This window comes from Hordeum vulgare, chromosome 5H, assembly GCF_904849725.1.
Source record: "Hordeum vulgare subsp. vulgare chromosome 5H, MorexV3_pseudomolecules_assembly, whole genome shotgun sequence".
NCBI classification, from domain to species: domain Eukaryota; kingdom Viridiplantae; phylum Streptophyta; class Magnoliopsida; order Poales; family Poaceae; genus Hordeum; species Hordeum vulgare.
In genome coordinates, this window is record NC_058522.1 from 521,241,098 (window position 1) to 521,264,968 (window position 23,871).

Here is a 23,871-nt window from a genome sequence, read left to right on the forward strand (position 1 = left end):
TTGTCTCTCTCAGGCCTCTTCCAATGCAAAGGTGCTTAGATGAGGTGCTAAGTGCATTAAATAGCTTAGCAACTTAACTTTTCAATGCATAGGTGCTTAGCTTGTTGTTGCTAAGCTCACTTTATTTAATGATTTAGCACCTAAACACTTTCATGCATTGGCCAACTTCTCTCATTTAAGTGGTTTGCATAGGTTCACGTGCTTAGCATTGATTCTTCCTCGGATCACCAAAGTGTTCTCTCTCCTCCTTAATTGTTGTGTCATGTCATGTTTTAGCTTATGTGGCATGCTTAGCACCCGTCCACGGTGGAGCACTCGGAATGGCTCAGGTACGAGTACTCACACGCATGGCCTGAAAAGTGCATGTGCGGTCCCTCTCTTCTTTTACACTTAAATCATCTTTATCTTCTAAACCAAAAAATATTGATTTTTTTGAATACTCACCCGTTCCTAAATATAAGCCTTTTTAGAGAATTTACTAGAGGAATACATACAAAAAAAATGAGTGAATTTACACTCTAAATTATGTCTGTATATATATTTGTATATAGTATTCTAGTGAAACTTCTAAAAAACTTATATTTAGGAACACAGAGAGTACATTTGAACTCCTTCTGCCAAGACCTTTAGAACAAGATCAATATGGAATACATTCAAACATGTTTAAATTTAAATGTTTGAAATGAGTGAAATTAATTTATAAAATAAGTGAAACAAACATTTTGAAATAAGGGAAATAAGTTTGTGAATTCATTGAAATAATTGAAACCACGTTACTTAAAAAAATTTGAATTCATTGAAATGATTGAAACCACTTTTCTGAATTTAATTTTCTTAAATGGTTGAAACCAGTTTGTGTGAAATTGATTATTTGAAATACTAAAAAAATATAAATTGTGAAATGGGTTATTTCAAATATGTGAAATTAATTATTTTTCAAATGTATTAAAAGAGTATTTTTCAAATATATGAAACATATTTAAGTGCGTTTGTCAATTTGCTCATTACGGTGTGTGGAAATATATGAAATGGGTTATTTAAAATATGTGAAATTGATTATTTCAAATATATGAAATTAATATTTTTCAAATATATGAAACATATTTCATTGTTGTTCTCAATTTGCTTATTTCTAGTGTGTGAAAATATATGAATGGGCTATTTAAAATATGTGAAATTGATTATTTCAAATATATGAAACTAGTGTTTTTCAAATATATGAAACATATTTCATTGTTGTTCTCAATTTGCTTGTTTCTAGTGTGTGAAAATATGTGAAATGGGTTGTATAAAATATGTCATTGATTATTTCAAACAAAATTTAATTGTAGCATTGCAGTCCATTTATTTCACTCAATCTTTTATAGTGTGTTTGACAAGTTGCTTATTCCAGTGTGTGAAAATATGTGAAATTGGTTATATGAAATATGTGGATTTTTTTGTTTCATTGTGCGGAATTTAGTATTATAAATGGGAAATGATTACAATCAACCAGTCGATCCCGTGTAAAGTTTCGCCGCATGCGCAACTGTTAGATACGAGTTTAATCAGATGAAGCACAATCTCTAATCGGCCAGCTAGGACCTTCATCATTGGACGCGTGCCTCTACCAGCTTGACAATTTTTCTACAACATCATTTATGTTGAGATGTCCTTCTGCAACAACATCCATGTTGCGAAAAAGTAAACACGATAATTTTCTGCAACGTTATCTATGTTGCAGAAATTCTTTCGCAACAACGCTCATGTTTCAGAAAAGTTAACAAAAGAATCTGCTACAAATGTTTCTACAATAAGAGGTATGTTGGAAAAGCTTTCACAATGCAGCCTTTGTTGCGGTAATGAGGAAATGGTCAAGCCGCTGGATGGCCCCATATTAAACAGCCGTGGAGGCAGCGTCGGTCGACGGGTAGCGTCGCCCATTATAAAATCATTAAACTTCTATTTTTCTAATATATCAAAGTTATTTCAGTGTGTTTGTGACTTCCATGTTCTAGCTTGTGAAAATGTTCGACATGGAAATAACTTTTATTAAATAGTTAAACATTCTAATATTTTATGAAACTGATTTCGAAGATAATTGAAGTATATAAAAATAAAAAGTGGTTCAAATATCCGAAATTGATATTGTCCTGAAGGTATTGTCACGATGAATTCAAATATATAAAAAGTTTGAATAATGGACTTTTGGTTCAAAAGATATGAAAAAACTGGCATTGTGTGACTCGTAAGTATATGCATTGCTCTCTTTAGTTTGCTATATATATTTGCACACAAGAAGATATATTGTATAAAACCTGCATGAATCTCAAAATGAAAAAGACGCCAGCTACAAATCAGCCGTATGATTTCTCTAGGAAACCTTCCCCTAGCGAGCGACAACTTCAATGCAACGCGTCTGGCACCCCAGAGAGCTCCATTGCAACAATGTGGTGTGGCCGTAGCTCCAACGCATTACCAACAGCATCCAACGAAGTTTCATTGTAGCCTCGGCAAAGCTCCAACGCAACACCAACAACGGCCGGCGAAACTCCATTGCAACTCCGATGAAGCTTCATTGCAGCCCTGACTATCCTTCTGGTGGCCCGACATTTCTCCACTGCAACTCCCGCGAAGCTCCAACGCAGCACCAATGGCGGGCCGGCGAAACTCCATCACAACACCAAAACGGCCACGGCGATGCTCCATCTTTCAGCTCGAGTGCAGCACCGCGCGACCCAACGATGCTCCCTAAGGACGCGCTCCGCCCCCATCATGCCCTCCTCCACCTCGACGAGCAATGAGCCGGCGAGGTCCTCGAGGCAGAGGCACTGGAGGTGGTAGATGAGGCGGAAGAGGACGCAAGTGAGGAGGTAGACGGCACTGCGGTACATCGAGGACACCATCTCGAGGGAGCAGGCGAGGACGTCGCTGAGCACGTCGTTGGCGATGAAGGGCACGCGGTCGGTGAAGGTGGCTTACCACAAGGCCTTGTAGGCGGCCTTGGCGGCGAAGCAGGGAGCCATGAGGGAGGCAAGGAGGCGGAAGGAGAAGGCGAGGCGCGCCGTGCAATTGAGCCTGACATGGTCGCTGTTTGTGCGGAGCTTGTCGAGATATAGAGGAGGCGGCGGAGGCCGATGCGGTGGAAGGATGAGGAGAAGCAGAGAAAGTTGGCGCCCGAGGCGGCCGAGAGCGAGACCTACACGATGATGTCGTAGGGGTGTGGAGAGGATAAGGATGGGATGTGGTGTCGTGAGGGCACGTGTCGCTAGAAGGAGGCGACTTAAGGGCATGTACAATGGTGTTATCTTACGAGTACCATGTAGGATGAATGATGAGGTGAAGGAAAGAACTCATAAAAAAGTTTGTCTTCTCTTATTTAAGAGAAAACAAGAGGTGATCTCTTAACACAATATGTCTCATCATATTTGTAGAAATAGTTAGTTATTGAAGATAAAGCTAAGAGGTGATCCATTATAAATTATTTTATCTATAAATTAAATGCAAGATTTAAGATAAAATCATTTTATCACATCTCCTAAGTGTCGCTATTATCATCCGATTGATTATAATAATCGTTTGGGCACTGCTAGGCGCCGGCGCGCCGGCCCAAGTAGTTGCGTCGGTCGTACCCTAGCCTCCCGATGCAGCCAGCCCTACCGTTCGATCTGTGTTTTTTTTTTCTTTTTTTTTTCGAGCGCAGCCCCATCCCACCCCGCACTGATGCAAGCCGCCTTCGTCCCCACCGCAGCGCCACAAACCGCATCGCGCCGCGTCGCAAAGCCGTCCCGTCCTCGCCGCTGGTCGCCGTCCTTGCAGCTCCAGTCATGGTCGCTCCCCGTCGTTTTTTAGAAAAGCTTCAACCGCGGAGCCTTCTGCCCCCACGTCGGTCCGTCCCCGATCCACGACTGCGGCGGCCGGATCCGCGGCGGTGGCAGGCAGGATTAGCTCGAGGAGGGTCTTCCCCATCTATCACGGGCTGTCATGGATTTGGGCTCAAGCTCCGGGATGAGCTCCGTTGCCAGAATACGGTTGCAACAAAATAATACAGTTGCAACAAAATAGAATGACGTTTGTAGCAAATTTGTATAATGGTTGTAGCATTTTGCCTCACGTGAAGAATAAAAATTGTCGGTGGAAGCAACAAAACAATACGGTTGCAACAAAAACAGAACGAGGATGTAACAAAAAATATAATGGTTGTAGCATTTTCCCATCATGGTTGCAGCTCGCCATGCCAACGGTTGTAGCAAAAAAACAATATGGTTGCAACAAAACAGAATGATTGATGTACCAAAATTGTATAATGGTTGCAACATTTTTTCATCATGGTTGCAACTCCGGCTACAAAACTCCGGTGAAGTTTGGTTGCAACTCTCACAGACGTGGTTGTAACTTTTTTTATCAACGGTTGTAACTTTTTTTTGGATGCTTGCAGCTTTTGTGATACGTGGTTGTAGCATTCGCGACATCATCCTTGCAGATCCTCATGCAGCAACCTCACCTGCCGACCATGGGATCACCCGCCCACCGTCGCCATTCTGGTTGCAGCCCCTCATGTAGCCGGATATAACTTTTTCGTCCACCATGGATCTGATGGGAACGGATAATAGATGTGACAGAGATGAGAGGAAGAATAGGTCGTTGGAGAACGTGCCCGCCGCCGCCGCCGCCGCGGACCCTGTCGCCGGATCCGCCGGTCCTGTCGTCGGAGCAGCCGCCGGCCCTGTCGCCCTCCAAGTCGCCCCTGTATGACCGGTTGAAGCAAATCGGTGACAGGTGAGAAAAAAAAACAGTGCACGTCACTGTCTAAGGAGGGAATAGCGCGTGCGTTTGTGAAGATGACCGGCAGGTCGTTCGGCCAGCGCGCCGTTCCCAAGCGTTTTCCTAATCGTTTTCCATGAAAAACTGTGCCGGAATCGCTAGAAAATCTATTTTCGGGACTACTGGCTAGCCGTGGCTCGAGCCCGATCCATCGCCACACGCGCACGCCGTTCCACTTTTCTCTCTTTCTCCCCCCACTCTGACTAGTTCCGTAACCAAAACGGCAGTCGACGGCGGGCCGAGGCGCACGGATAACTCCGTCGACTCCGCCCCCATCCAGAGACGCCGTGAGCAACTTTAGTTCCGCATCCCAACGTCGGAAGCAACCGCGGCCAAAGTAACTCGCCCTGGACGGACGGTGGCGTGTTCTGGACTTCCGGTACTACTACTACCAACAAGAGGAAGGCTGGACCGCGGCGCCGCACTGGCACGGCTTGTATACGTACGACGACGCATCCACCACACCCCACACCCTAGAAGCGAGTGAAGCGCACGCGCGCCGGGAGGGAGAGGGCGGAGATGGCGGCGGCGGCGGCGGCGGTGGCGCGGCGGGGTGCGGCGCGGGCGCTGGCGATGGCGCGGAGGGGGATGTGCTCCGCCTCGGCGCCCGCGGGGGAGCGCGCCGCGGCGACGCTGTCCTCGGAGGAGCTCATACGGATGGAGCAGGACTGCAGCGCGCACAAGTACGGTGATTGCTTTGCTTCTAGATCAGCACCCTCTCCCGTTGATTGCTTTCATACCTCGGATTTGATTATTGCTGCATTTAGTTGTGATGCTGACATTTCTTAGTGCTTTCTTTGCTCTATTGATAGAAAATATAGATGAGATTCTGATCTTTCTGAATTACCTTCAAAATCATGCTTTCTATTTTCATGATGCGATGACCCAAATTTCTAGTCTGAAATTCTTGCTGAGCTCAGCATTTCACTGCATGCAGCTACCATCCGATTCCCATGGTGTTTTCCAAAGGGGAAGGTTCACATATATTGGACCCTGAAGGCAACAAATATATTGATTTTCTCTCTGCTTATTCTGCAGTCAATCAGGTTATCTTCTCTGCAATTAGACATTTTATCCGAGTGCTATTTGACCTTCACAGATCGGAATTAACTGGTGTGCGTTCTTCGAGACAACTTATTTATGGCCATAAATGATCTTCGTGTTTGTCAATTCCCTTGTAGGGCCATTGCCATCGAAAAGTCCTAAGAGCTTTGATAGAACAAGCAGAAAGGCTTACACTTAGTTCCAGAGCTTTCTACAATGACAAGTTCCCAGTCTTTGCGGAATATTTGACGACCATGTTTGGGTATGATATGATGTTGCCAATGAACACTGGAGCCGAAGGAGTGGAAACAGCTATTAAATTGGCAAGAAAATGGGGCTATGAAAAGAAGAATATACCAAAGAATGAGGTATAACTTCACGATATGATACATGTTTCATTTTAATCCTATTAGTTTTTTTTTTCCAGTATTGGGGTCTGCTGGTGCGTCAATGGATTTCTGACCTGCTAACATGCCTAGCTTTCAATTTAGCTCTGACTTACATCTGTCTAGCATATTCTGTTCCCTGGATGGCCTGTTAACTGTTAAGGCTTCTTCGCAGATAAATAAATAAAATACTTGGTGTAATAAAAAAGTAGACTTGCACTTTCCAGGACAGCTTCCTTTGTTGGGGTCTGCCTGTGGTCATTTTCGGTTGGTGTGGTAAAACTGCTATGTAGTTGGTCTATGGGCTTTTTCTGCTCCATTTATAAAAAAGTGGGGTAGGGGGGAAACCCCTTTCGTTCAAAAAAATAATAAAATAAAATACTTAAGGGTCTGTTTAACACTATCGCGGATGATGATGTTTGGTTAGTTGTGTTTTTCTTATCAAGCAAGCAAATATATCTTAAAGTATTTGTTTGATGACATATGAGAAAAAATGTAAGAGGAAAGCATCACATAACAGAATCCATCTAACTTCAATATCATTTACCATAGAGTAAACATGTCACAAGTCATAAATTCCTTTCTCACAACATCATCAAAATAAGAGCATGATAGCCTCCAACTTAAGCCTACATGTGGTGATCGGAGATATACCATGCTTTAGCACAATGGTGTTCAGATATGTGCTCTTGCTTATTTTCTCCGGATATCCTGAAAACACATATAGATATCATATTATTGTATTAAATAAATGAAAAACTTAATGACAGGTGCCAAAAAGCTGCTGAAGCAGTGTCTGTTTTCCTACTTGTTCTTAAGTGTTTGATCGCTCTGTGATACATCTAAAGGAAAATTATCATATTTTATGTCTTGGCAAATGCAGTGGTTAATACCTTGAGAAGCTGGAAGCCCATTAATACCTACTTTTGTCAAATGTTCGGAGTTTTGCAGGCTTTGATTGTCTCTTGCTGTGGATGTTTCCATGGCCGGACATTGGGAGTCATATCTATGAGCTGTGACAACGATGCAACTCGTGGTTTTGGTCCTTTGGTTCCTGGCCATCTTAAAGTTGATTTCGGAGACATTAATGGGTTGGAGAAAATCTTTAAAGGTATACAATTCATGGAGCTCTGTCAAGTGCCAACCATATGCTACTGCTATTAGTGTGTACAAGCATGCTGACAAAGCTATTTTGTTCAGAGCATGGGGATCGCATATGCGGTTTTTTGTTTGAACCAATCCAAGGAGAAGCTGGGGTATGAATCTTTGAGTTACTGGCCTTTTTTTTTTGAATTTTCGGTTATCCTCCCTTCCTAGCTATTTCCTATATAGCTAGAAACTAATTCTCCCCTAGTTGATGTTGCATAGTGGTACTGTGTTCTTATCCAACTCAGTTTGAGAATTTAATTGACTGGAAGAGCTTGTTAGCTCTGCATGATATGCACTTTCTGGTTACATCTAAGAGTATAACTAAAAAATTGCGTATATGCTTGAGCACATTTTCCAGCTTAAATGTCAAGATGCACTAGATGTGGTAGCATTAAAATGATCAACAGTAGAATAATAATCTTGTAAAATAGAAAAAATTTAACAAGAAAGTACTTTATGATATGGATATACATATCTCATTAGGGGAACCCTTTCGTTGCACACCGTCCTGGTTTATAAATTGCAAGTGATGAGATCCAAGCACTGCGGTTTAATCACCATGCCATATGTCTGACATGATTGGAAAACATGTATATATGGATATTTTAAATCACCTACCAGTATTCAGATAACTTGAGTAGTTCATTATAACAAAAAATACAGTGAGTAATTAGTCCCTTGGCTAACCAAAGTGCTAAAATGATAGGGCTAGTTTTACTATAGGTGACATTTATGGTGCCTGTATCCAAGTTTCTGTTATATCATGATTGTTTGATGTCCTGATGCCACCATTTTTCTGAATATGTGCTCTATTCTGTTGCAAATACGTATAGGTAATAATCCCACCAGATGGTTATTTGAAAGCTGTCAGAGATTTGTGTTCTAGGCACAACATTCTGATGATTGATGATGAGATCCAAACAGGCATAGCTCGAACTGGTAAAATGTTGGCATGTGATTGGGAAGATGTACGACCTGATATGGTGGTAAGTGTCTTTTCTGATACTCTCTACTTATCTCCTCTTCTTGCTTCACAAGCACCTGGTGGTGAGGTTGTACTCTCTATTTATCTCCTCTTCTACTACTGTAGTACACTAGTACCTGGTGGGTGAGGTTTCATTTTGCTCTAGGATAGCAGCTACAATTCTGTTTTTTGACAATGTATCTCAACTCTCCAGATTCTAGGCAAGGCACTAGGTGCTGGAGTAGTTCCGGTCAGTGCAGTTCTTGCTGATAAGGATATCATGCTGTGTATCAAGCCAGGAGAACATGGAAGGTGTGAACCACTGTTATTTTTTTTAGTTCACTCTAAAGCAAAGTTAAATGTAAGCTGATTCAGTTTTGTCTTTAGTGAGCATAAGTCCCGACATGCTGTCGTCTAGTTTTGACAATCACACTAGGAAATTACACTCTAGATTCAGGTGTAATCTCTGTTATTTTCAGTGTTATTTTTGTGTATGTCTTGTACCTAAAATTACTCTTACACAGTTACATTTGATCAATTGCAGTACATTTGGTGGAAACCCATTGGCAAGTGCTGTGGCAATCGCATCACTGAAAGTGGTCAAAGATGAAGGTCTTGTTGAAAGGTACATTAATTTGTTACAAGGAACTCCAGTAACTGTCTACATAATTTCTATTCCAATATACAACTCCATTATCCCTTCTTCTTCTGACCATATACTTAATTGCAGAGCCGCGGAGTTAGGTCAGGAGTTCAGGGACCAGTTACAAGAGGTTCAGCAGAAATTTCCTCATATTATCAGGGAAATACGCGGGAGAGGTTTGCTTAATGCTGTAGACCTAAGCAGCAAAGCTCTATACCCTGCTTCTGCATATGATATTTGCATCAAGCTAAAGGAGAGGGGCATTCTAGCAAAGCCCACGCATGACACCATAATCCGATTAGCCCCTCCCATTTCGATCAGGTATGGCCCATTCGCCCATGTCTTATCAGAAGTTTGCATTTACTGACAGCGTATTATGTGATCGTGTTCGCTTGCTAATCCCCAAAACCTGTGGTTCCAGTCCCGAGGAGCTCGCAGAGGCATCAAAGGCACTTAGCGATGTGCTTGAGCATGACTTGCCGCAGTTGCAGAAGCAGATCAAGAAACCAGAATCGGAGGCAAAAACACCCGCCTGCGATAGGTGTGGTCGGGATTTATAAAGGGCGACCGTTCATCCGACCAGAGATGGGGTACTCTGGAATAACAGAACATGGATTTTTCAGTGTGGTATACCGCTCCATGTCGCACTCTCTGTTCAGAAAATGTGCCGTTGCTACATTCACTGTAAATAAATGGAATTTGTCTATCGATCCATCTGGCCATTCTCGTTACTATTTGTGGTCACGTTGCGTCTTCTTCCTTTATGCTTCTCTCACCCCCATGCTCATCACCAAGTATATACGAGTGCCCATTGGTTTTCAGCTATTCCTATGGTGATGGTATCAACACAGTATATTTCCGCTGTCACGTTGATCATGCAGTAGCGTTGCTATTATTGTCTGTTTTCATTTTAACAGCTTTGGCCAGGTCAACAGAAGCTCCTACATTTAGGCATTGCCGTTAGAAAACAAGCACGTTAATAATCAATCCAAGTGCTTTAACCTCGTTTTCCTTTCCTCCTTATCCCCTTTATATCTACTATATCAAATTTTATTAGCGTCTCAGAATAAGGGCCTGAGATTCTGAAGCAATCGCCGGGTTGAGATTCCGAAGCTAACAATCGCCGTTGTTCTCCCAAGTGCTCCCGAAGGCTGACGAATCGCATGGACCTTGGCGACGGCGATGGACGCTGACGCCCAGACGCCGGAGGCACCTTCGTCGCCGCCCCGGTCCGCCCGGTCGAGGCCGTCGAGCTGGAGCAGCAGCGAGTACACGAGCCTCCGGGACGTGCTCACGGAGCTGGGCCACGGCGGCGGCGGCGGCGGCAGCTCCTCCGACGTCCATGACTTCGACACCTCCAACATCCCCATCCGCAACCAGCTGCTCAAGCACGCCGCGTCCGCCTACCTCCAGTCCGCCATCGTCGTCACGCCGCGCGACAGGGGATGCCTGAGCAGGGCCTGGCGCCGCCGGTGCCGCGTCCTGCTCCGGCCGTGCCCCGGGTGGGAGTGCGACGTGGACGTGGACGTCGGCCCCGTCCGCCGCTGCGCCGCCGCGCTGGCCGGCTCGGCGCGGCGCGTCCTCGCATGCCTCTGCGGCTGCGTCGCCTGCGCGTGGACGTAGCGTGGCGTACCGCGCCGCTGCCCTGCCCCGCGGCGGCATTGCACGATGCTGTCTCGTCGTCGCTGCCGTTTGGCCATGCGATTGCGATTGCAATTGCATGCATGCTGCTGATTTGATTACGCCGAACATGACTGCTTCGTGTACGTGCACGTAGGCATGATTTTGCTCTTTGCAGTCTTAATTAGATCGCGATGGTGTCTGATACGACCGTACATATTTAGACGTGGGGCTGTTTACCTATAAATTTGGTGGAGCTGTGAATGTATTATGGACGCCGATAGTCGGCCAACGTTCGCTGTGAAGGGTGGCATTTGCAAACGATTTTGCTGTCCGTTTCTTGAGAAACGAGCGGCATTTTCTTCGAAGACGCGTCACAGTTTCGAGGAACAAGGAAATTTTAAGGGCCAAAAAGGGGCATCGTATGATCTCGCGTCGCGGTAACTAAAGCTGCTGGTAAAATAAGTTTGTTTGCCATCCCCTTCTCAAGAAAAAGAAAGGTCGACCAAATATCATTATCGATTATTATTGCCTGAGATTCGTTATTGCCTCTGTTAAATCAAATATCGTTTTTTGGATCGTGGATGAAGGGCTCATCCTTCTTTTCCTTCTAAATAGCCCGCCTTTATTAGGACAACCGCCAAAAAAAAGAGTAGAAGCTTCTCAAGCTTTCGGGTACTCCCTCCGTCGCGATGTATAAGTCATCTTATGAAAACTAAATAATTTTAAAAATACTTAGACGCGATGCATTAAGTTTCACCCCGTTTCTTGTTTTTTGTCATGAATAAAGGAATCAACCAATAAGAAACGTGGACCGTGTATGTTTTTAATGACTTAAGATTAATTAACACGACATGTTGTGGTTAATTGATTGCATGTAATGCTATTAATTAATAAATTAACATTAATTTATCTTGTTTTCCTCTTCCTCCTGGTACGGTGCACAACCTAAGATGACTTATACACGGAAACAGAGAAATATTAACAATGAAGGAGAAAAGAGCGTGCAAACCAGTTCCACCTCGTGCCCCTTTTCAAGAAGAACAAGATTTCTTATATTCATTCAAATCTGCGTATGCGTGTTATGGACCATGCTACACTATCCAGACCCGACCCATCCTACGATGCATGTCGTGGGCGACTTTGGCTGCGGGCAGCCGCTTGTGCCTCGATGGTTGGCTGGTGTGGGTGGTGGCGCAGTGGCGGTGACGTTGGGGTTGTGCTGGCCAAGAACCTGTTGGGACCTTCCTGATTCGGCGCGTGGACGACAACGGGTGATGCGAGGGGGCATCTTCAGTGAGCTCTCTTGGTTGTTGTTACAGTCAACTTGGTGAAACATGTTTCTCATAGTAGGTCACGTTTTTCATCACACATGTGCATCCGTGAAGATTTTATGACAGGATCAAGATACGATACATGTGCTATCAGGGATGTGTTCCATGAAAATAATCACTTTTTTCTTCATGGAATTGCCCACTTTCATGATGATAACTAACAGGTCTTGGAAATATTTTCTTCAAGGGTAACCGACGCGTGGAAACCATCATAATGGGCCGCCATTAAGCCACCAGGTGCAGGTTTCGGATCCGATACTAGTTAACAACTTTGATCAATGACAATTTTCCACGTGCCAGCTTCTCATTCGCCAACGGAGCCACAAATCAGCCCTACTCTATGATAGATGTCAACCATCCAAGGAACGCTATACATATGTATAATTTGACACATGGAATGAGCCCAACTGTGGCCAATTCAGTTAAAAAGGTCAGGCTAGTCGAAGGCCCACAAGATTTAGGAAAAAGTTAGTGGGTTGATGCACTAACAACCTACTTGCTTGTAGCCCATTTACAACCCGAGACCGTCCAACTCATAAGGATCTATGCCAATTCGGCCCGTCAATGGCAGTGGGACTTTAATCGTCGTTACGACCCTTTGGTACTTCCGGCCCATTAGCAGCTCGTGGGGTTTATGGGCCCAGTTTTGCCCCGCTCTGTCTTCCGGCCTAACAAAAGTTGTGGTACACTTGGATCATATTTTTGAATCTCCCATTCACCTTCCTCTGGTTGATTAATTTGATCCTACACCAAAACAATATAACAAGAAACTAACATAGGAGCAAAGTGTTCCATGGTTAGTTCAATTGCTTTCATCGATCACACCCGAGAATTTGTTGGTAGATTATGTCATGAGAGATCAACAAGGTGGTCAAGTTGTCAAATGGCCAAGTGGGTCTAGGGGTTGCTTCACAAGTGCCATCAAAACAAATCTTTTCCAACTCACAAAAGAACTCGATCATGATCTTGTTTTGGATATGCCCTTTTGCCATATCCTTTACCTGCAACTTTTAAGTTTCGTGGTGATGTGTTTAAACTAGTGGGAATGCTAAGTGGGTTTTATTAATTTAAATCCATACACAACTTGTCTCTTTGTTCTAAAAAACAAAGTGACATCAAGGCCCGAAACTAGGGTTTGGATGATTTGGTGGAGAAGTGTACGACAAGTCCTAGTAGTTTTGCATAATTAGACCATGTACAACCCTATCGGAGGCTAGTATATAATACTCCATCCGTCTCATAATATAACCAGTATCAGAAACACTCTTATATTAGGAGATGGAGGGAATATTCATGGAGGGCATCAATGCGTGCTTTCGAATTAATGGCCATTAAAGGGTATACATGAAATAATGTCCATTTACAATAACTGTACCGGAGCGCGGTCATTTTCATGGGACGGGGTTTCATATGTGGAGAGAAACTTATCGATTTTTTTAAAAGAATTTGGCATGTAATGTGAATGTTGGTTGGTTTGGAAAGTACAACTAGGATTTTGGAACCCAATGTTTAGAAATATAGCTCTGAGTAAAAACCAAGGGAGCAGGCTACAAGCCTCCAACTACGGAGGCAATAATAATTGACAAGAGTTGAAGACCCATCCATTATCCACCAAAACTCCATGGAAAAATCTAAGTACATGCACAAATAAAAATAGACACACTTCAAAGAAGAAAACATATTATGAGGATTTCAAAACGAACCTCGAATTCCAAGCTTTATTAGCCCCACCCGATATAATGGGTCCTCCACGACGGCATCATCAGTGAGACTCAGGATAATGTGACTCCCTAAAGTTTCACCCTTTCCAGAACACCAAAAACCGTCAATAATTAGTGCAACCATGACCCGACCAAGTATGGTAAAAGTTGAGTAGGGGCATTCTTGAGTTAGTTATGTGTTTGGTCGACAAATATTGTTACCAGTTTAGTATAGTACACTTTCCTTAAAAAAGAATGTTGCATCTCTCATGCAAGTTTTTCAATGGCTGCCTCCTTTTGTTTGGTAATTAATATGAGTGAAATAGCCCGCTAGTCCTCATCTTCTAGTAGGACGACGTAGTGCTCCATTGAACTATTATGGCGTTGGTTTTCAAGAAGACACGTGAAATCCAAATCCATCTTAGAGCATCTCCGACAGGCGATAGCTGCCCTTTCCACAATAAATTTTGGCATTGGAGAAGTTGGCCCAAAGAAAGGTGATCCGTTAGTTGCTCTTTTCCTATTTTTTGTCACGACCCCTGAAAAATCACCCTAACTACCCCTATACCATGAGGCCCATGCCACATCACCGAGCCACCATTGTCTCCGTGATTGCCACCACCGCCCACCGTGTTGCCGCAATCGCCACCATCGCCGTCGGCAACCCCTACGACAGGGAGAATATCAGGTGGTATCATCACTCAAGTGCTCACATGATACAAGTTTAAAAAAAATCAGTTTTAGATGTGTCAATTTTTTTGAAAAAAAGGAATGTTCATCACATATATGTCCAAAACCCCTAAAAAATCCAGAACAAAATTCAAAATGCAGAAGGAGAAACATAAAAGAGAAATCCATATGTGAACAATGTTGTTTTTGGCACTATCCATCCTTTTGTCTTTATAACACTACTAGCAAAAATGCCCGTGCGTTGCAACGGAAGAAAAACTATCAGGTTATGCAGGTGTGATAGATGTAAAAAGGTATAAATCCAATGCAATAATGGCATAAGGATTTTTGAAATGTTATTTCACAAAGTATATCTGAGTGATGTCATGATGATATAAGGCACTTTTAAAATGTAATTTCAAAAACTAAAATATGATGCTCATCGCGGCTTGATTTGTTAAGGCATCACACAAAATATATTTTTTAGCTAAGCAAACTACAAAACACGAAAACCTTTTCTTATCGAACTAAATAAAATCATAAAACCTTTATGTAAGCGACAGTTAGTTTTATTCATTATTAACATATGTGTTTTAATTTTTACAAACATTTTCTAAAAGTTGATAGACATGTTTCCCAAATTCCTGAATATGCTTTGAATATCGGATCATTTTAAAAAATCATGAACATTTTTTATTTCATGACAATTTATATGAAATCGTGATTTTTTGTATAATATGTGAGCAATTTTTGAACTCATGAACGTTTTATGACTTGTTGAATATTTTGTAAATACACAAACAGTTTATCATTTTTCTAAATTTTTCGAACGGAAAACTTTTAATTTTTTTTGTTTTTTTGAAATCTGAAATTAATTTAGAGAAGAAAAAACTAAAACAGGAATAAAAAGTAAAAAAAATACTAAACAGGATGCCCTGAGCTGCACATGGGCCGGCCCATGAAAAAAATGGGAAAAAGAGAGAGAAAAAGTGGTGCGCCAGGGATCGAACCGTGGTCTCTAGCCTAGAGGATCAAACCTCTGACCATCGCACTAGTTCTGTGTTACTGGTATATCTATATATCAGTACTTTATAAACACAACACAGGGCGACGTTTTCTGAAATCCGAAAAGCGAATCGTTTTTATACTTACGGGTGGTATTAGTGGGTAACTTTTATCAACTTTAAGGATAATTTTAATGACGGACGACCAGAAACCCTATTTGCTTTATTATTACTAGCAAAATGACTCGTGCGTTGCCACGGAAGAAAAAAACATAATCTCCAATGACGATGGACACATTATGTTCAAATATCATCGCTTGATTTAGAAATTTTGTACACAAAGCAAGAAGATGTTTCTTCTTTTAAATTTATTCACAAGTTGAAGCAATCTTTACATTTTCAAAAATCTTAGTAACTCAAAGATTTATTTTGAATTTCAAGATTTTTTTTAGAAAACATACAATAATAATCCGATGCATTCAACAGTTAATTCTTCAAAATTCACACAAGTATATTATCACATAGACTTAGAAGCATTAATGTTTAACTACATACATTAGACCTTTCGTGAACAATTTTACAAATATGGGAACAATTTTAAAATTGAGAACATTTTTTACAATTTACAAACATTTACTAAAAATCGTGAATATTTTTTATATTTCGAACGGGTTTAAATATTTTCTTTTGAATTGGCGACCAATTCAAGAAAAGACGAACATAATTTTTGATGTTGGAGGATTTTATTTTAAATTCACAAACATTTTTTGAAACGCATGAAGTTTTCTGAATAAACAAACATTTTTATAAATCAGTAATATATTTATTAAATTCATGGACATTGTTTTGGAATTTGCAAAAAAAAACCCGACGTTTTTTTTGAATCATATTTTAATTCAAAATAAAAATTCGTCAGCATTTTAATTCAAAATTCCTATTTTTTAGTATGCAAAAGTTTTTGTAATTCTAAATTATTTAAATTATAAATAAAGAAAAATGGATCGGAAAATTTTAAATAAAAAAAATAAACTATCAAAATAGGCATTAGCTATTTTTAAAATATTAGGACCTTTTTTAAATGCATTAACATATTTTGAATTAGAAAGAATTTTTTAAAATGCCTTTATTAATTTTTAATACATGGAATTGTATTTGAGATCATGGACTTTTCTTATTGTACAAATATTTTTCTAAAATTGCGACATTTTATTGTATATGCGAGCATTTTTTACAAAACTCCGAGCAGTTTTTGAAGTCACAAACATATTAATTTTTGAAATGTGTTGATTTATAATTTTCAGGTTATTAAATTTTTTTAAGATTATTTGAAGTTCTAAATTATTTAAAATAAAAAATAAAACGAAACTGAAAATAAATATATAAATGGAACTAAAAGCAGGCGCCTGTGCATGGGCCGGCCCATACTGTGTGTTGGATATTCTTCCAGTGTGCAGAGCGTAATATAGGAAGTTTTTACATGGGCCTGCCCAGTCCAAGATTTTTTTGTTTTATGAAACGTTTTCTATTAATTACCGGTGGCATGGTGGGTAATTTATGCAAACTTTAGGGGTAATTTTTAAGACGGACGACCAGAAACCGTATTTGCTTTATTATTAGTAGCAAAAGGGCCCGTGCTTTGCAACGGGAGAAAAAAAAATATCACACGCTTTTAATCTTTTTATAATCATTTTGATTTATTAAAATAATAAGCTAACTAACTAATGTAGTCAGTCCTATCCTATTTTGTTGAGAAATCAACCCGTTCATTGTTAATTCCACCATGATGAGAAATTGAGCGGGACAAGCAAAGCAAAACAAAGAGGTTACGTGAAATTGATCAATGGACTGTTATATTATTTCACTCATGGGGTAGAGAATGTAGGATCAGATGACAAACTGGAGGTGGTGTTCCATTATGTGTCTCTACAACAATACAATCTTACATTCAATACATTCATTCATCAGCAAACAAATCCCCACAAAACAAAATGTCTTGTCGGTGCTTGGCACACGGTTGGAGGCATGGGGAGGGGATCTCACCAGATGATGAGTTCCTGCCGGAGGAGGGGATACGATGAGAGGAGCAAGGGTTAGGCGCCTCTATCTGGCCATAAGGAGTCGCCGTTGCCGCGCCATAACCTCGGAGTTCCCCGTGTGAGCCATGGAGGCCTGCCTCCACCTGCAAGTACTTCCCTCCGTCGCGCCGCCGTCGTTCTGCATCGAGCAGACGCAGGCGGGTGGGTTGAGATCGACAACAGTGGTGGTTGAGGTCGGCCGCGGCGACGAGTGGTGTGGCAGCGGCCTGGGCACATGCCAGGGTGGACCAGGGTCGACGTGATGCGCTCGAGCGCCGCAACGGGGGCAGTGAGCGGGGAGAGGTACGGCCGCGGAGGCGGGGTGTTGAGATCGGCAGCGGTGGCGGTTGAGGTAGGCCGCGGCGGCGAGTGGTGTGGCGGCGGCCTGGGCACAGGCCAGGGTGGCCCAGAGTCGACGGAAAGAGGCGATGCGTATGGGTATAATTTTTGCAGCGAATCGTTTTTTCCTTTTATGTTGCAGATAAATGATGGAGCGCGGGTCGAATAACAAAAATTACAGGATTTTTTTTATAAAAATACCGCGGTGGGTTTTCCGACGGAAGCAATAGCCGCTTTATTATTAGGTATATATTTATTTCAGGCATTCCAATGATACGCGTTCAATGGAAGAAGATGTTCTCATAGACTACGGAGACGTTTATGACGACTTCGTCAATCTAAGATGATTTGTCGGATCAGTCTTTCAAAGGTGTTCATAGAATAAAGTGTACATACCTGCGTGCATTTATAGGGATAAGTGTATTAAGTACGTATGTACATCTGCGTTCGTGTTCCCAAAGAAAAGTATAGTCATCATATAAAATTTAATTAAATGTTAAAAATCAGCCACACAAACACACACTCAATGAATATAATTACAATCAACGAAATTGTTCTTCACAAGCACAATTCCTTATAACACTGTTGAAGCTGGAAGTCTACTCATCAGACTAATCAAGGGTCAAGGCATGGAACCCAGGAAGACGTAATAACATAGAAAGAGACCAAGGTAATGCAATAGCTCTTACATATTATAGCGCCGCCACCACCACAGTTTCTGCACACAGCTTTTTGTATGCCAGGCTTGTTCGTCATATCTACAGCAAATCCTTTTGGCGCATAAAACGTTGGCCCGATGCACTGATTAATGTTACAACACACATGCAAGCTACACATCGTCGTCTGGAGCTAATATTTTCTTCATCCTGTATGAGAAAGAAAACGCGCATGAGACTTGAAAGCAAAACGAGCCTGGAGAAGTTTTTTATAGAGCTGTAACAAAAAAGCCCACAAATTGTTCATGCCCCTTTTGGTTCTTGAGGCATTTTATTTTGCAGAATGGTACTGTTCACCATTTGGGGATCATGTATACATCACTTGTGTCTTGTGCAGACTGACAGTTGACATTCGCCATAAACATCTCTCAAGGATTATTTACTTGTACAATTTGAAGAACTTTCTAATTTGAAAGCCTTTTTTTAGATAATCCATGATCGACAGGATATACTACATATTCCACTAAAAAACAGGGTATACGTAGAGCCCGACTGGAGCAGAATATTGATTCTGAAGATGTTGCAAGACCGTAAGGTTTCTGACTGTTTATTATGGTATTACCACGCCAAATATGAATGACAGTGTCCCCACTCTTTGCATTCTCCACCTTATGGCTAGATGAATTTGTATGGTTGAAACAGAGACAACTATAAGAAAAGAAGAGTAGTAAATGCACGACCAACCTTGGCATCGCTGGGAGACTCGCTTCTTGCGGGTTCTTCCTCCGAATTGTTGGGTTTGGAGCAGCAACTGATCCGAGTTCGCACTGAAACACACACAAGAGAACATTTTTCAACACCTGATTCAGTAGAGATGCCTTTCCAGGAAAATCATTTCCCTGCTCAAGCATCCAACGAACAAGGAAGAATTCTGCATATCTGAAGAAGGGAAACTGGGATGATGATAACATCAGAGCTTCACAAACTTGCAGCACCGAAAGGACTCCAGGCCTGCTCTTTAGCTGGAAAGAACTCACCTCTGGCCGGCGGCCGGTGGGCAGCGGCGCGGCCACCGACGGCGGGGACGCTCGGGCGGGAGGTAAATCTCCTGGTATAGCACCATTAGATCCAAAGAATCCCGGATTGGCATCGAATGAGTTTGATAACACACGAACAATATTTGGGTGACCGATAACTGTTTTGCTGATGCTACTGGAGGTACCAAATCTCACTTGCGCCGCCGCCGCTGCTGGAGAGTGGAGACGCTGCTGCTCATCGGCGGGGACGGGCTGAACGACGCGGACGGGGCTGTCGGCGTCGCTGTCCTCCACCTTGTAGGAGACCCCGCGGAGGAGGGACGGGTCGTAGCCGGAGGTGGCGGTGGCGCGCTGCGCCAGCAGGCGGCGGAAGCCCCGGTCGAGGGCCGGCCGTGTGCTAGGAGGAGCCGGTCGGTGGAGAGGAGGGGCAGGGGGCGGAGGAGGCGCGGGGCGGCCCTGGCGGCGGTGGGGCGGATCCGATCCGGAGGTGAGGGGCTTTCTTGCAAATCTAAAACATTTTTCCACTTAACCAGGGACTGCGGGTTGAATGCTATAAAACGGAAGGACTTTTTCGCAAAAAAACCACGACGGACGGCAGCGCTCCGCGCTTTTTTATTAAGGGAGATTATTATTATTATTATTATCATTATTATTATTATTATTAGGGAGAGATTAGGAAGAGATTCACGTTAGATTTCTCTGTGTGTATTTCGAATTTTCATCCGATTTTTTTAAGGGTTGTAGACATATATGTGATGAACATTCATAAGCGTTTTTGTCATTTTTTGACACATCTAAAATTGAATATTTGAAACTGGTATCATGAGAGCACTTAAGTGATGGTATCACCTGATATTTTCCCCGCTGCGGCATTGTCAGTCAAAAAATGTCGTGGCCTGGAGAGAGCGATATCTTTTCAAGTGGGCCACATGCCATGTTGGGTATTGAGGATGAATTTATTTATTAGAAGCTACAAAAGCAATCCACCTGAAATCCACCCAAAAAATTATTGAGGAAGAAAATTTTCGGGGAACTGATGGAGATGCTCTTAGTGCGGTGCACACGTGTTGGCTTCTCCGATCTTTGACCATCAACAAACAGTTGGCCGGTTTTTCTGCTGCGTCGAGCTGAAATCTCCAACCAAAAGAAACAGATCCGCATGCATGCAGGAACGATAGATGACAATTGGCTGGAATAAACGATCCTGAGACAATACAGATAAGCTGATTTGTGTTCCTTTCCGCGATCCAATCGCCCCCAGCGCAAAATCACGCGAGGTAATCTGTTCTTCCTTTGCGCAACCCAAAGAATCAGCAGCCCCCCCCCCCCCCCCCCCCCCCCCCGGTTGTTCTCTCTGCTGCACTCATTCATGGCAGCACATGTCTGTTCCCCTTGATAACAAGATCAATTGATTCTCTGGGCCGTGCCCGAACCGGCTTCAGGTGATTATCATTGATGATCTGCGAGGAGATCGAGTCTCTGGCTCGTTTCTATGATGGCTGTTGAGGTTGCAGTTCGCCGACGGCCGATTTAACCGGATTCTGGCGGTGCTGTTCCTTGGATCGTAGTGGAGAGAAAGATGCAGCCTTCGCCGCCGCCGGAGCACAGGAGGGTGATCCGCTTCGTGACCTTCCTGGCCCTCTCCCTCCTGGCTTTCTCCTGCTGGGCTCTCGTCAACTCCCGGATCAACAACGCTATCCTGATAGCCGATGCCAACAAGACGCAATTGCTCGCCGGCGATGACGATGACAGACACAATAATGGCGGCAACCATACTGCGTCGATCCCGGTGGCCGTGCCATCCAATAGTGACTTGATGGTGGACACTGTCAGGATGGGCGATCCGGTTGTTCGAGAGACGCCGTTGGCAGGAGCAGGAGGAGGAGAAGAGAGCGAGGGATCATGCGACGCCGAGAGCGCGCTGCTCAGGGTGTACTTGTATGACCTGCCGCCGGAGTTCCACTTTGGCATGCTGGGGTGGGACGGGAAGGAGGGGAATGCGGCCTGGCCGGACGTCCGTGACGCCGGCGCCGTGCCACACTACCCCGGCGGGCTGAACCTGCAGCACAGCGTCGCGTACTGGCTCACGCTTGACATACTGTCCTCCACCCTGCCCCACAGTCCGGACGGCGGCGGCGGGATGAGCAGGCCATGCGTCGCCGTCAGGGTGACAAACGCCAGCCTCGCCGACGTCTTCTTCGTGCCCTTCTTCGCGTCGTTGAGCTACAACCGGCACTCGAAGCTCCGGGGGAGGGAGAGGGTGAGCAGGAACAGGGTCCTGCAGGCCGAGCTGGTGAAGTACCTGATGAGGCAGGAGGAGTGGAGGCGGTGGGGTGGCAAGGACCACCTCGTCGTCCCTCACCATCCCAACAGCATGATGCAGGCCAGGAAGAAGCTCAGCGCCGCCATGTACGTGCTCTCGGACTTCGGGAGGTACCCGCCGGACGTCGCGAACCTGAAGAAGGACGTCATTGCTCCTTACATGCACGTGGTCCGTTCCCTCGGAGACGACGAATCGCCGGCGTTCGAACAGCGGCCAGTGCTGGCCTACTTCCAAGGAGCCATTCACAGGAAAGATGTAAGTGGCACAACGTTCCCTTCTCTGTGCCCTGCCAGGGTATAACAACTGGGAGAGATTCTGTGGTGGTTTCAGGGTGGAAAGGTTCGTCAGAAGCTGTACCAGCTTCTCAAGGACGAGAAGGACGTCCACTTCACCTACGGGAGCGTCCGGCAGAACGGGATCAGGCGCGCCACCAAAGGCATGGCGTCCTCCAAGTTCTGCCTGAACATCGCCGGCGACACGCCCTCGTCGAACCGCCTCTTCGACGCCATCGTCAGCCACTGCGTCCCCGTCATAATCAGCGACGAGATCGAGCTCCCTTTCGAGGACGTCCTCGACTACTCGGAGTTCTGCGTGTTCGTCCGTGCCTCGGATGCTGTGAGGAAGGGCTCCCTGCTGCGGGTCCTCCGAGGCGTGACACGGGATCAGTGGACTAGCATGTGGAGAAGGCTGAAGGAGGTGGCTCATCACTTTGAGTACCAGTACCCTTCGAAGCCGGATGATGCTGTCCAGATGATCTGGGGAGCGGTGGCCCGCAAGATGCATTCTCTGAAGCTGCAGCTCCACAAGAGTGGCAGGTATCAGAGAACACATTCGGATTCATGAAATGCTTAGCTATTTAGAGCTACATTGCAGTTTTGATCCCAAGTGAGAGTTGCTAAGGTTACCATTAGATAACCTAGATGACCCCTGGTGCAAGTACCCGATTTAGACCGCATTTATTTGCTTAGCAAGGCCTTCATTTGGTATTAATTTGTTTGCCATTGAGATTCGATGGCGGGGCTAGTTTTTTTGTTTTGTTTGTAATTGTGATGCTGTAAATAAGTCTGACGGATGTCGGTATTAGCATATATATGCTGTCCACATGAAAAATATTACATGCTACAGTTCCACAACTGGAAAAATATTACAAACTACATGTTCTAAAACATAATGCAGATATAGAAACCTGTAGTGAATTCCACATATCTGGAGTTAACATGACAATGGGCAAGGCAACTGGAAATTTGATGGCGGATACACGATTGAAGTACAGTCCAAACTGAACCTGCATAGGTTGACATATGCCCATTTTTCTCATGGTGAACAAAAATGGTAATGTGTGATTTGATTCATACATTGAAAAGAACAATGATAACCTGCTCGGTGCCGCCATTGGTCTGTGATGGACCAAAGAGTGCGCTTGTGTTTGTTTGTCCAGGAATATACAGTGTTTGTGATAGTTAGCCGGATATAATAACCAAGCTATTAGTAAAAAAAGAAGGCCATTTGCATGTTTAGTACTACTATCTAAATATGTATCATATAAGTCATTCACGTAGTTCTAGGTCGACAATTTAACTATCTAAATATGTATCATATGTGACAAAAGATATATATTTAGAAAATACATCCATATAGAAATCTAGTGATATACTTTTCATGACATATAACACATATTTAATTTCTTAAATCGATGACCTAAAACTACCCGAATGACTTATACACAGGGACAGAGGGAGTATTCACTTATGATACTACCTCTGTCACTGTCTAGAAAGCACAGTTAAATTTACGTGTTTTTTCATAATAAACAAGGTTTAGGACGCATTGCATTTACTCCGAACGGCTAATTAGTACTCTATTATACTACTTCTATATGAATGCGTAGTATGAATGCAATTTTTTAGTCCATCTCACAGTCAATCAATAATTACTTAGGTTTCAGAGAATTTTCATGCCCGCCTTCTACACCGTGAGGAAATACTTTAAACTCTCTAATTGTCATTGCTCATACCATCTTTAATGCATGTGTCTACTGATCATGTAATCATGTTATCAATTACAGCAGCATTTTCTTGCACATGGTCTTAGTCTTGGAACATGGGGGTGTTGAGGAGCTCATCGA

General features: G+C 43.4%; 3 protein-coding genes and 1 pseudogene across 3 annotated transcripts; 3 read left to right on the plus strand and 1 right to left on the minus strand.

The window, feature by feature from the left end:
* Positions 1 to 5,340: 5,340 nt before the first annotated feature.
* On the plus strand, positions 5,341 to 9,720 carry LOC123452113 (ornithine aminotransferase, mitochondrial). Its single transcript, XM_045128698.1, has 10 exons — positions 5,341 to 5,486; positions 5,741 to 5,849; positions 5,985 to 6,215; positions 7,185 to 7,344; positions 7,434 to 7,489; positions 8,216 to 8,368; positions 8,561 to 8,658; positions 8,891 to 8,971; positions 9,077 to 9,310; positions 9,411 to 9,720. Exons 1-10 carry the CDS (start codon positions 5,377 to 5,379, stop codon positions 9,547 to 9,549), a joined length of 1,371 nt encoding a protein of 456 aa, XP_044984633.1. The 5' UTR covers positions 5,341 to 5,376; the 3' UTR covers positions 9,550 to 9,720.
* A 103-nt stretch (positions 9,721 to 9,823) lies between these two features.
* On the plus strand, positions 9,824 to 10,612 carry LOC123452114. The gene has a single exon (XM_045128699.1). It carries the CDS (start codon positions 10,172 to 10,174, stop codon positions 10,610 to 10,612), a length of 441 nt encoding a protein of 146 aa, XP_044984634.1. The 5' UTR covers positions 9,824 to 10,171.
* A 7,601-nt stretch (positions 10,613 to 18,213) lies between these two features.
* Positions 18,214 to 20,296, minus strand: LOC123397122 (annotated as a pseudogene).
* Positions 20,297 to 20,987: 691 nt separating this feature from the next.
* Positions 20,988 to 22,589, plus strand: LOC123398214 (probable arabinosyltransferase ARAD1). Its single transcript, XM_045092711.1, has 2 exons — positions 20,988 to 22,001; positions 22,077 to 22,589. The coding sequence occupies exons 1-2, from the start codon at positions 21,003 to 21,005 to the stop codon at positions 22,587 to 22,589; spliced, it is 1,512 nt and encodes a 503-aa protein (XP_044948646.1). The 5' UTR covers positions 20,988 to 21,002.
* Positions 22,590 to 23,871: the final 1,282 nt, after the last annotated feature.